Source organism: Spea bombifrons, chromosome 6, assembly GCF_027358695.1.
Source record: "Spea bombifrons isolate aSpeBom1 chromosome 6, aSpeBom1.2.pri, whole genome shotgun sequence".
NCBI classification, from domain to species: domain Eukaryota; kingdom Metazoa; phylum Chordata; class Amphibia; order Anura; family Pelobatidae; genus Spea; species Spea bombifrons.
In genome coordinates this window covers 49948215-49960101 of record NC_071092.1, presented here as the reverse complement: position 1 = coordinate 49960101, position 11887 = coordinate 49948215, and the positions used below count along the sequence as shown (strand labels likewise).

Genomic DNA, 11887 nt, shown 5'->3' with positions numbered 1-11887 from the left:
GGGAGCGCAGTCATGTAATACAATAAAGGGGAGGCGCAGGAAGCGCAGTCATGTAATATAATAAAGGCGAAGGCGCAGGAAGCGCAGTCATGTAATATAATAAAAGGGGAGGTGCAGGAAGTGCAGTCATGTAATATAATAAAGGGGGAGGTGCAGGAAGAGCAGTCATGTAATATAATAAAGGGGGAGGTGCAGGAAGCGCAGTCATGTAATATAATAAAGGGGGAGGCGCAGGAAGCACAGTCATGTAATATAATAAAGGGGGAGGGGCAGGAAGCGCAGTCATGTAATATAATAAAGGGGGAGGCGCAGGAAGCGCAGTCATGTATTTTAATAAAGGGGAAGGAGCAGGAAGCGCAGTCATGTAATATAATAAAGGGGGAGGCGCAGGAAGCGCAGTCATGTGATATAATAAAAGGGGAGGCGCAGGAAGCGCAGTCATGTAATACAATAAAGGGGGAAGGCGCAGGAAGCGCAGTCATGTAATATAATAAAGGGGAAAGAGCAGGAAGCGCAGTCATGTAATATAATAAAGGGGGAGGAGCAGGAAACGCAGATATGTAATATAATAAAGGGGGAGGAGCAGGAAACGCAGATATGTAATATAATAAAGGGGGAGGAGCAGGAAGCGCAGTCATGTAATATAATAAAGGGGGAGAAGCGGGAAGCGCAGTCATGTAATATAATAAAGGGGGAGGAGCAGGAAGCGCAGTCATGTAATACAATAAAGGGGGAGGCGCAGGAAGCGCAGTCATGTAATATAATAAAGGGGAAAGAGCAGGAAGCGCAGTCATGTAATATAATAAAGGGGGAGGAGCAGGAAACGCAGATATGTAATATAATAAAGGGGGAGGAGCAGGAAGCGCAGTCATGTAATATAATAAAGGGGGAGAAGCGGGAAGCGCAGTCATGTAATATAATAAAGGGGGAGGAGCAGGAAGCGCAGTCATGTAATACAATAAAGGGGGAAGGCGCAGGAAGCGCAGTCATGTACGGTGTGCAGCGTGACGCAGAGCGGACCTCCCACGTCAGGCATGGTGCGCAGCGTGATGCAAAGAGGACCCCCCACACGTGGCAAAGCAGAGGTGAATTCTGATATTTGGGGGTCTACATAGTGATTGAGGAAGCCTCATGTTGATTGGCCTATCCCGCTGGTTGCTATGGCAATAAGACCCTTTCCACCATTACAGGAGAATCTCTATTACAGAATTACGCCCCTTAGTGAATACGGCGTAATTTCACACAGACACACCCGCCCTTCCGCCGCCTCAGCGCGCTCCCGCCTCCACGCGCGCGCCTGCACACCCATATCATCCTTCAGGCCACGCCTTTCTCTCTCTCTCTCTTTTTTTGTTTTTTTTTGTTTTCCTCCCTCGTCCGCTCAGGACCGCCCCGGTTCTGTTTTCCTAGTCCATTCGCGCCCGCCCCTGGCTCCGCCTTCTTCTTGTCCTGCTGGTTAAAGTAGCCCCGCCCGCGCACGCGCACACGTTATAGAAGCGGAAAGTTACGGTGCGGTTTGTCTGAAGATGTCGGCGGCCGGTAATGTGTCCACAATGAGGAAGGTCGTGCAGCAGTTGCGGCTGGAGGCCAGTCTAAACCGGGTCAAGGTGAGTTGGGCCCGCGAGGCCGAATCTGGGGGCCCCACCCTGCACTTCCTGTCCCCGACTCTCTTCAGCCGGGATCCCTATAGATGCGCTAGCTGCTGACCCTCCCCCCCATGTTACCCACATCAGCTCGCGCCCTACCTGCCCTCACCACCCAGGATGCTGAGCGGCGATGGAAGGGTTAAACCGTTCAGCATTCCATTCCCCGGGGCCTACCAATTTTCTGCCCAAACCCCAACACCCACCTAATTACCCTGCTGTGCACCCACATACCCTCCCCCCATTACCCACCTAATTACCCTGCTGAGCACCCCCACCCCTCAATTACCCTGCTGAGTACCCCCCTCAATTACCCTGCTGAGTACCCCCCATCAATTACCCTGCTGAGTACCCCCCCTCAATTACCCTGCTGAGTACCCCCCTCAATTACCCTGCTGAGTACCCCCCTCAATTACCCTGCTGAGTACCCCCCCTTAATTACCCTGCTCTGTACCCCCCCCTCAATTACCCTGCTGAGTACCCTCCCCCCTCAATTACCCTGCTGAGTACCCACATACCATGCCTCTCTGGCACGTAACACCTATTTCATGTGTCCGGGGCCCCTGGGCCATCCTGCCCTCGAATGGGGCATTAACCAGACTCTCCCTTGTTCAGGTTTCCCAGGCAGCCGCGGATTTAAAGCAGTTCTGTATGCAGAATGCCCCGAACGATCCCCTGCTGACCGGGGTGTCTTCGAGTACCAACCCCTTCCGGCCCCAGAAAGTCTGCTCCTTCCTGTAACGGTGAGTTCTTTCCTCTGAAACGCTCTGGGGCCCCGTATCGCTGCCTTTCCCCAGCGGCCCCTCCATGGGTGTTATTTACACGAGAGAAGATTAACTGGCTGGTAGGTAACATCCGCCGGGTTCATTGGTCGGTGCCTGCAGGGTGAGGGTGGAGCTGAGGCAGAACTACTTCCTGGGTTAACAGGAAGCCACAAAGTGTGGAGAAAATAAGGGTTCAGGGCAGAAATCCATTAACGTGACCCCAAAGGCTAACTTCAGCTGCCTTAACCCGCCAAATCCAGGTACCTGTTACTCAGTCTTTGTTTTTCCTCCCCAGATCATCCTGTTGTTGTAGAAGTGGCCGGATTGGAGGAAGGCCTGTGCCACGTGCCAAGTATTCTCTGTAAATCTCTCTCAAGCTTTTACCATCTACCTCCCCGATAACCGCGTGCCTTTCTTTTCTAGTCTGACACAATCGTTTTGTACACTGGTGACGGCTGAAAACAATAAACCTGTTTTGTTGTAAAGGTGGTTTCTGCTTTCATTGGAGCAGCCGGAGCGCCGCGGGTGTCTCATGCGGGGCTCTGTAGGGGGAGTGTAGGTGTTGTGTGGTATATGGTGGAACCCCCCCCCCCAACTCCTTATCATACTGCCTGTGGGGAAGAATAGTATGGCTGTTTTAATCATCCAGCTGGACTTCAGGACTAATGGTCTATGACTTTAGATCTATGGAGGGAGGGACGGACTTCATTAGCATTGCCATAAAGCGTCAGCTCAGTGTGGTGTTTTGAGCCGGGAAAGTCACCCAAAGCATCACATGACTCACAGCAATGGCAGCTCCAGCTCTGCAGATAAAGAGGCTACTGGGGGCAGCGCTTTGGGGGCATGTAATGGGGGGTGTTATTCTCCTTTAATCTGAACGCTATGGCAACGAAGCTTTTTCACATACTTTAGAAAGACCCTATGGGGCATCTCACAGGCTGATGTAACGGCAGGAACTGGGATGAGCCGGGCCCTCCTCACCTGTCTCTGTAAGTCAATTTGTTACATACTTATGTCCCGTCTCCCCCTAGTACAGCGCTACAGAACTTGATGGCGCTATATAAACATAATAACGCCATTGTTCAGATGGATTATTCTGTAACACGAGACGGGAGCCTCTTAAATGAATAAAAAGAAGCCCTCTGAGCCAAAACACTTTATTAAAATGGGTAACGTCGGGTTCTGCCAATAAGTCAGAGGGCCGCAGGGAAGCTGATGTTTCATTCCCAGCCGGACTGGCACACTCATGACCCGGGCTGAAAGGTTTGGTGGGGGTTCTGCTGAGCGCACCCCCGCTTCATTGTGGCACCGAGTCTCATTGTCCACCAGGTGGAGACCGCAGGCCGTTAACAGAGAAATGTCTCTTAATGGTGTTTGAGGCGTTTCCCGGGGAGACAGCCCGACGCCCGGTGATGAAGATTCCGCGGCGTTTCCCAGGGAGACAGCCCGACGCCCGGTGATGAAGATTCCGCGGCGTTTCCTAGGGAGACGGCCCAACGCCCAGTGATGAAGATTCCGCTGTGTTTCCCGGGGAGACGGCCCAACGCCCAGTGATGAAGATTCCGGTGTGTTTCCCGGGGAGACGGCCTGACGCCCGTTGATGAAGATTCCAAGGCATTTCTCGGGGAGACGGCCCGAGGCCAGGTGATGAAGATTCCGTGGCGTTTCCCGGGGTGACGGCCCGAGGCCAGGTGATGAAGATTCCGCGGCGTTTCCCGGGGTGACGGCCCGAGGCCAGGTGATGAAGATTCCGCGGAGTTTCCCAGGGAGACGGCGCGAAGCCAGGTGATTCTGCGGCCGCTATAAGTGGAATTTCCGTCTGCTGGTGTCCATCTCGTGGCGCTGGAAGAGAGATCCGCGTTACAACACAAAACACTAACCTCTGCGGCTCTCTGCTGCACGCCGCGCTCTCCTCCCCCCTCCCCGCGGAGCGTACCTTGTGAACCCACTCGTACTCCCCGAATCTGGAGTCGAACGTTCCTTTCTGTAGAGATCGCAGTTTCAGCGTGAAGCGGGGCCCCAGCTCCTGTATTCCCACTTTCTTCTCGCTTTTAAATATGTACCTGAAACGAGAAGCCAGTCACGAGGGAAGCATGAATGCCCACAGTAAAGCCGTCGCTGGGTGGCGGATCACGCTACCTGTGATATCGGAAGAAGATGTAGTCTCGCTGGTTGTGGAAAGTCGCCACCTGCCTTCCTACAAACTGCGGGCCGTGAGGATAAAGCGACGCAAACATGCGACCGATGGAGTGTCCGAGGCGGGTGCTGAAGTTATTCAGAATCACCTCCGGTTTGTGTTCCGTCGGATCCTTTCCTTTCCTCTTAAATCGTCACAAAAAAAAATAACCGCGTTTATTACCATAAATAACAATTCTGTGACTGTTACATCATTAACCAGACGGCCCCAGACAGGCCCTTCAAAAAACATAACACACACTGTCACAACTGCCCCGGGCAGACGCCCCCAACATCACACGCTGTCACAACTGCCCCAGACAGACCCCCCAGCCTCACACGGTAACACACACACTGTCACAACTGCCCCAGACAGACCCCCCCAGCCTCACACGGTAACACACACACACTGTCACAACTGCCCCAGACAGACCCCCCAGCCTAACACGGTAACACACACACTGTCACAACTGCCCCAGCCTCACACGGTAACACACACACACACAGTCAAAATTGCCCCAGACAGACCCCCCCCAGCCTCACACGGTAACACACACACTGTCACAACTGCCCCAGACAGACCCCCCAGCATCACACGGTAACGCATGCTCCTTACCTTCATCTCTTTGCGCAGGCGAACGTTACTCATCTTGAAATGAGCAGTCGGGCCGTCGGGGAGATGGCAGAGAACCATTCCGTCTGGAGATTCCGGGCTAAGGAAAGACTTAAAAACTTAAAGGAACTTAATTTTTAAAACCACACGACAAGCACCTGACGACAAGCACCCAGGCTGTCACATTTCGGTGCTTTTCACCTGTGAGGCCGACCCAGGCTTTATAGGCTCCCTCAGCCAACGAGTTTCACCTCCAGACTAGGCTGTATATCCCGGCTCCGGCATCCCACATAATAAAAAAAGCATTAAACCGCTTAATATCAGGAAGAGACACAAAAAGCCCGGTCTGTTCCTGGCCGTGGAGGACTCGGTACTAAGCAATTCCTGCATTCTGATTGGCTACAAAATATAAGAGACCAATGACCAAATCTTTTATGGCCAATAACTACTCCAAACGTCCGTCGGACGTCTCTCGGCGCTCTCATTATAGAGGGATGTTTGGGGGTTTTTTTTGGCGGGCCACGAGAAGGATACTTGGCATCTTTCTGTCTTCATTGATGACGATAAGGTCGGTGAAGTCCCTGGCAATGCATTGTGGGATAATCTTTTTAAGCGCCAGCCCCCTGCGGTAATAGACGTGCGAGTTGGGGATGATGGTGGAGAGCTGCTCTGTGAACTTCACCGTCCTCTACAGAAAGAGATGTCGGAATATATTAAACGCGGTAAATACCTACAATAAACGCACTCACAAAAGGGGGGCCGCGCATGCGCAGTTTAACGAGGACGGTGCCTGCACCTCGCTGTACCAAAGCTGAATAAACACTGCTGGATAACACAATCACAAAACGCGAGACGGATAAAAGAAATAATCTATATATGAAACTAAACCCCCGGCCCCACAGAACAGGGGGTCCGCGTACCCACCCTCGGAGGGGCTGCGGCTCACACACCACCGACAACAAAAAACTACAACTTCCCGGCAAGTGATCCACCCGGAACGCGCATGACGCGGTTTTTACGATTTTATCCCATCCGCATCTTGCAGACAATGAATGCTTCATCTCTATGGAAACGGGCCGAGTAATCAGATTGTGAAACTTCTGATAAGAAGCGGATTCTATAAACTTCACGCTGCCGAGACTCGGGGCAGCTTCAGCGGCTTACCCCCCGCGGGCGGTCCGAGGTCGTTATGAGGATCTTCGGCTCTGTCTTCTTATTAAAATATGGAGCAAATTCATCCGTAGCTTCATCGTACGCCACCTGGGGGCAAAAGGAAACTTAGGGGGGGCGGCGGCGGCAAATAAATTGTTCTCCATATATTTAAAAAAACAAAGCAGCACCTATTTTCTTACAGCCTGGGGGGAGCGTTTTTCAGGTGCACATCTACCTTCCCGTACAGGAAGTGCACATGCGACCCCCCCCGGTCAGTGTGATATCTCTGCATGTTACAAAATAATGTATCCGTGTGCCGCCGGCCTATCCCCGGCTTTCATACATCTCATTCCTCTTCATTAAACATCTCTGCATTTCCGTGCAGTGTAACCTGTAGTCCATACTTTGCTGGAAATACATTTCATCGTAGAGGATGCGCATGCACAGGGAAGCCATGGCTCTCCCACATTCCGGCCGATACCCCGAGCAGTTACGCTGCGTGACACGGACGGCGTCTCGTTCCCACACAGTTTACGTCCTGCAGCCTCTTTACGTTACCTCCTCGTCCTCGGGGTCCACGGTGGTCTCATCGTAAATGCGCTGATTCTCGATCGTTTTGGGAACCGGTTTCGGAGGAGCCTTAATAAAGGAAACGTGAGACGTAATAAAACAAACATCGCAACGATGGAAGACGTCGAGGACGGCACATGAGGAGGCGCTGTTTAACCCTTCACTGTCAATTACTACGCAATTAAGACTTTTGCATGGACTCCGTTGATGTTAAATACCAAAATATATTCCCTCTCACCAACTGCCCCCCTGCGGTGACAATTAAGGCAGAGGTGGTGGCACTTAATCCACTGAGGGAATTTAACTGCGTGGGGCAGGAATAAGGCCAAGAGCCCAACAAATAAATGATTCCGCATTACATTTCTAGAGAGATTGTGCGGACACTGCACTGGTTGCTACGGTAATAAAACCACTTTGGGAACTTTGCACCAGAATCCCGTTTCGTAAATCCCGCCCACGTGTCGATCTTGTTTTCAGCGGAATTACATCTTCTCGCAAACATTGAGATTCTGCTGCCGCTACAGACGGGGCTACGTTACCGGGACCCCCATACAGCGTTAAGTGGTACCTTGTCTCCAAGAGCCTCTCTCTCCTTCTTCCGCTTCTTCTTAATGGCGAGTTTCTCCTGAGCGCGAGAGAAAGTTATGTGAGAAAAGCAAATGAAATCTGAAGGGGGGCAATCAGCTTACCGTAGGCTACAATTACCCCACGTGATAACAGACTGGGTGCTCCTTCCTCACTATAATAAAGCATGGAGCTTCCTCAATACCCTGGTTACTGGGGCATCTATCACCCCCCACACACCCTCTAATTACTGGGGCATCTATCACCCCCCACACACCCTCTAATTACTGGGGCATCTATCACCCCCACACACACCCTCTAGTTACGGGGGGGGGCTCTCAACTTCTCCACCTTCTAGTTACGGGGGCTCCTCTCACCCCCCCAACCTCTAGTTACGGGGGGGGGCTCCTCTCACCCTCTAGTTAATTGGGGGGGGTCCTCTCACCTTCCTCTTCTCCTGCTTGAGTTTCAGGAACATGAAATGCCTCCGCTGCTTGTTCTTGATCTCCGAGACGCTGAATGTTGGCGGGAAGAGCGCTCCCTGCTCCTCTCCGCTGGGCCCCGGTGCCCCATCCTCTTGCTCAGGACTCTTATTTTTCATCTTTTTGCGGAGTTTTGCCTCCCCGGTCTCCGGTTTCCCCTCCCCGGCCATGTTGGACATAGAGCAGCGTGCGAAAGAACCGCTTCCGGTAGAGCGACTTCCGCTTCCGGAGCGCGTTGCCATAGAGATGTTTAATTCGTCGCTAGTCGCTATCGCTACTCCAAAGAACCTGGGAAAAAACCCAACTCATTTACATCCCGCACGGGGCCCCCGGAACTGATATATAACGATGTACAAAGGTACATGTCACTGTTACCCTGCGGGGTACATGTCACATGTCACTGTTACCCTGCAGGCGGGGGGTGGGATGGTACATGTCACATGTCACTGTTACCCGGCGAGGGGGTACATGTCACTGTTACCCTGCGGGGTGTGAGGGGTACATGTCACTGTTACCCTGTGGGGTGTGTAGGGAACATGTCACGTGTCACTGTTACTCTGCGGGGTGTGAGGGGTACATGTCACTGTTACCCTGCGATGTGTGAGGGGTACGTGTCACTGTTACCCTGCGGGGTGTGAAGGGTACATGTCACGTGTCACTGTTACCCTGCGGGGTGTGAAGGGTACATGTCACGTGTCACTGTTACCCTGCAGGGTGTGTGGGGTACATGTCCTGTTGTTACCCTGCGGGTTTTGTGGGGAACATGTCACTGTTACCCTGCGATGTGTGAGGGGTAAGTGTCACTGTTACCCTGCGGGGTGTGTGGGGTACATGTCCTGTTGTTACCCTGCGGGTTTTGTGGGGAACATGTCACTGTTACCCTGCGGGGTGTGTGGGGTACATGTCACGTGTCACTGTTACCCTGTGAGCGGAGCTGCCACCATATTGTATCTGGGAGATGCCCGGGGCAGCCAGCAGGGGGCGCTGCTGCTGCTGCTAAAGAGTTGTTTGGCAGATTGGGAAGCGAGCGGTGGACGGCTGTGAGGTCTGTGTGAAGCAACAAAGATCGCTTTAATACAGCGAGGATTATTATTATTATTACTATTATTATTAATATTACTATTGTTATTATTATATTATTACTATTATTATTATATTATTACTATTATTATATTATTACTATTATTATTCTTATATTATTACTATTATTATATTATTACTATTATTATTATTCTTATATTATTACTATTATTATTACTATTATTATTATATTATTACTATTATTATTCTTATATTATTACTATTATTATTATTCTTATATTATTACTATTATTATTATTCTTATATTATTACTATTATTATTACTATTACTATTGTTATTATTATTATATTATTACTATTATTATATTATTACTATTATTATTACTATTATTATCATTATTATTAGAGCGCTTCTTTCATATATTCAAGGGGTTCCGACAAGATGAGAATCGACAGACGAAGACAAACTGATGCATTAGGTGGAGAGGCTCGGCTCACAGGCTGACAATCATTTTGAGTTCTCGTGTGGGGGTCACGGGACCCTCCAGTGTCACAAAGTGTTCTAAAAGACTGGCCCCTGTTACTTAACGCCTTCACTAATAAACTCGCGGTGGGCATTGAAAGCCACGAATCATAGAATCCGGTCAAACAATCTACTCGGATCCGGATTCTCTGTCTCTGCGAAGGGATTTGCTCAGATTTGTGGACTATGCAGCAGTTTGGGGGAAAATAAATGTAAATTCTGTAAATGGGATAATAAATTTAATTTTGAAAAGGACGTTATGGAACATGAAAAGGTGCCGGGGGCCACAAAATGAATAAGAGGAACGGGGATCTTGGTTATGAGGGATCTTGGTTATGGGGCATTTGTTTATATCGTGTGGGGTCTTTTGGATTTTTTTGCCTTCTGGATCAACACCTGGGTTGAGCTTGCTAGTTATGTCTATTTTTAACCTATATTATGAGGTTACTACATCATATGACCAAAAGTATGTGGCCTCCCCTCCTAATTACTAAGTTTAGGTGTTCCAGCCACACCCTGTGTAAGAAATAAAGGGTGCCTTTAAAATGTGATATTCAATTTATTGCATAATGTTTTGGGAAAGATTTGGGTTTCTGTAAGGTGAGATATCTGGTTTTACAATGTAAGGACATTTGCATAGTAATGCATTACAAAGGGTTTGGTACAAAGGCTCCAACAGAGGTGGAATACCCCACAGGGGGGCAGACAACTGAAGCTGATGTATTTTAACATAACTGTGTATTTTTGCATAGACCATCTGTCTCCTCCATAATTGGGTCATACAGGAAATCTCTGGAAAGAGGGGTCGGGTGAAGCACTTTCTGGGAGGTACAAGGAATTCTGGGATGAATAGTTAGGGGCAGCAATAGTCAGAAGAGTCTGAGAAAGGAGAGCGCAGTGAACAGAAGTTCCGGGTCAGAAGACTCAGAACGAAGCTGCGCATGATGACGTCAGGAAGAAGCCTGTGACCTGAGAGAGGTTTCCTAAGAATTGGTTTAAGTATCCCTTTTGTTTTGTGTTATTGGCAAATCTTTTGTGTATGTTATATGTTTTATCACCGGTAACAGTGACCTAATTCAATATCAATATACATTTTTCTATACACTTGTATTTGTGCTTTATTCGTCACACATTCCGTAAAAGAATAACCCTGGAAGAGGCTCATAATTTCTTACATCTGTGCATGGAATCAGCCCATAGGCAGCCGTGTGCCAGGAGAATGGGTCCGATGCCCCCCAAAATGTGTTCACAAACGCACGTCTGACCCCTGCTGCCCCATGTGGGGTAACACTGCCTAGTTATATAGCTTTGGAAGCCCCTTTTTAACTTTATAGTTTGCCCATAGGCAGTCAGAGCACATCTACGTCTGGGACTGGAAAGACAAATACGTACATTACACTGCGGGTAGTAGGGGCCCTCAGCCATCAGGGACAAACTGAGTTTACATATACATGCTTAATTACCGTACATACTTTTATCACATGGGTTATTACATGTTTTATTATATGCTTTATCACATGTTTAATTACATGCTTTATTACATGTTTTATCACATGGTTTATTACATGCTTTATCATATGCTTTGTTACATTTTATCACGTTTTAGTACATGTTTTATCACATGCTTTGTTACGAGTTTTATTACATGCTTTATCACATGTTTTATCACATGCTTTATTTTTGTATCAGATCGGACTGTTTACTTGTGCTGTTTCGCCATTGTGTGTCCGTGGTACGTTACCAGTCCCGGGCGCCGCCGCAAGAAAACACTCAGGGGGTGCCCTGACTTTCCTTTCTAAAAGTATTTAATATTTATGTATCTGCTGGGCGTGCCCGTTAGCCAGTCCAGGCCTGACTCCATTTAACTATTCAGGGGACAGATTAAAGTGTTGTGCATCTCGATTGGTGCCTCCACGCTCCAGGAGTTACTGTGTGCCAGCACTGGGCGCTTCAGGCCACGGCGGAAACCTCTCATTTATATTATGTTTATATATTTGTTGCCAACTCTATTAGGGTAAGAAGCGCAGACAGTTTTTGTTTTTTGTATACATTGTACAGCCAATACACTGTTTCTTGCAGCATGCTTACACCTGTTTGGTAGGCCTCGTATTATACATTTGTATTATTTGAGCCTGTGACTAGCTTAGCGCACCAACATTTTTTCTTTTTCCCTGTTTGCACATATTTGAGGTTGTTGGCTCCTCATCAGTCTGGTTGCAGCTTGCTGTCCAGGGGTTAATAGGGAGGAGGTTTAATTGCACCTCCCCCAACACATTAATAAGGTTTTGGTAGCCGTATAAACTGCTTTGTGTGCCCACTATGTAGGAGGTGAGAGTAGGTTCTCACCCTATTGAGAGTGC

General features: G+C 49.1%; 2 protein-coding genes across 2 annotated transcripts; one reads left to right on the top strand and one right to left on the bottom strand.

The window, feature by feature from the left end:
* The first annotated feature begins 1453 nt into the window (after positions 1-1453).
* Positions 1454-2892, top strand: GNG5 (G protein subunit gamma 5). The gene is made up of 3 exons (XM_053468780.1): positions 1454-1607; positions 2259-2386; positions 2703-2892. Exons 1-2 carry the CDS (start codon positions 1527-1529, stop codon positions 2382-2384), a joined length of 207 nt encoding a protein of 68 aa, XP_053324755.1. The 5' UTR covers positions 1454-1526; the 3' UTR covers positions 2385-2386; positions 2703-2892.
* A 1302-nt stretch (positions 2893-4194) lies between these two features.
* Positions 4195-8205, bottom strand: RPF1 (ribosome production factor 1 homolog). Its single transcript, XM_053469484.1, has 9 exons — positions 7927-8205; positions 7486-7542; positions 6906-6986; positions 6360-6455; positions 5730-5883; positions 5199-5281; positions 4547-4728; positions 4344-4470; positions 4195-4249 (listed from the first exon to the last, which is right to left on the bottom strand). The coding sequence occupies exons 1-9, from the start codon at positions 8203-8205 to the stop codon at positions 4208-4210; spliced, it is 1101 nt and encodes a 366-aa protein (XP_053325459.1). The 3' UTR covers positions 4195-4207.
* Between the last annotated feature and the right edge of the window lie 3682 nt (positions 8206-11887).

What these genes read in the sequence shown, in the direction of transcription:
- RPF1 (XM_053469484.1), bottom strand. Translation starts at nt 8,205, where the DNA reads ATGGCAACGCGCTCCGGAAGCGGAAGTCGCTCTACCGGAAGCGGTTCT. An exon ending in GAGAGGCTCTTGGAGACAAG is followed by an intron (nt 6,987 to 7,485) that starts GTACCACTTAAC and finishes TCCTTTATTAAG; the next exon opens with GCTCCTCCGAAACCGGTTCC. An exon ending in TGAAGACAGAAAGATGCCAA is followed by an intron (nt 5,282 to 5,729) that starts GTATCCTTCTCG and finishes CGGAATCTCCAG; the next exon opens with ACGGAATGGTTCTCTGCCAT.
- GNG5 (XM_053468780.1), top strand. Translation starts at nt 1,527, where the DNA reads ATGTCGGCGGCCGGTAATGTGTCCACAATGAGGAAGGTCGTGCAGCAG. An exon ending in CCAGTCTAAACCGGGTCAAG is followed by an intron (nt 1,608 to 2,258) that starts GTGAGTTGGGCC and finishes TCCCTTGTTCAG; the next exon opens with GTTTCCCAGGCAGCCGCGGA.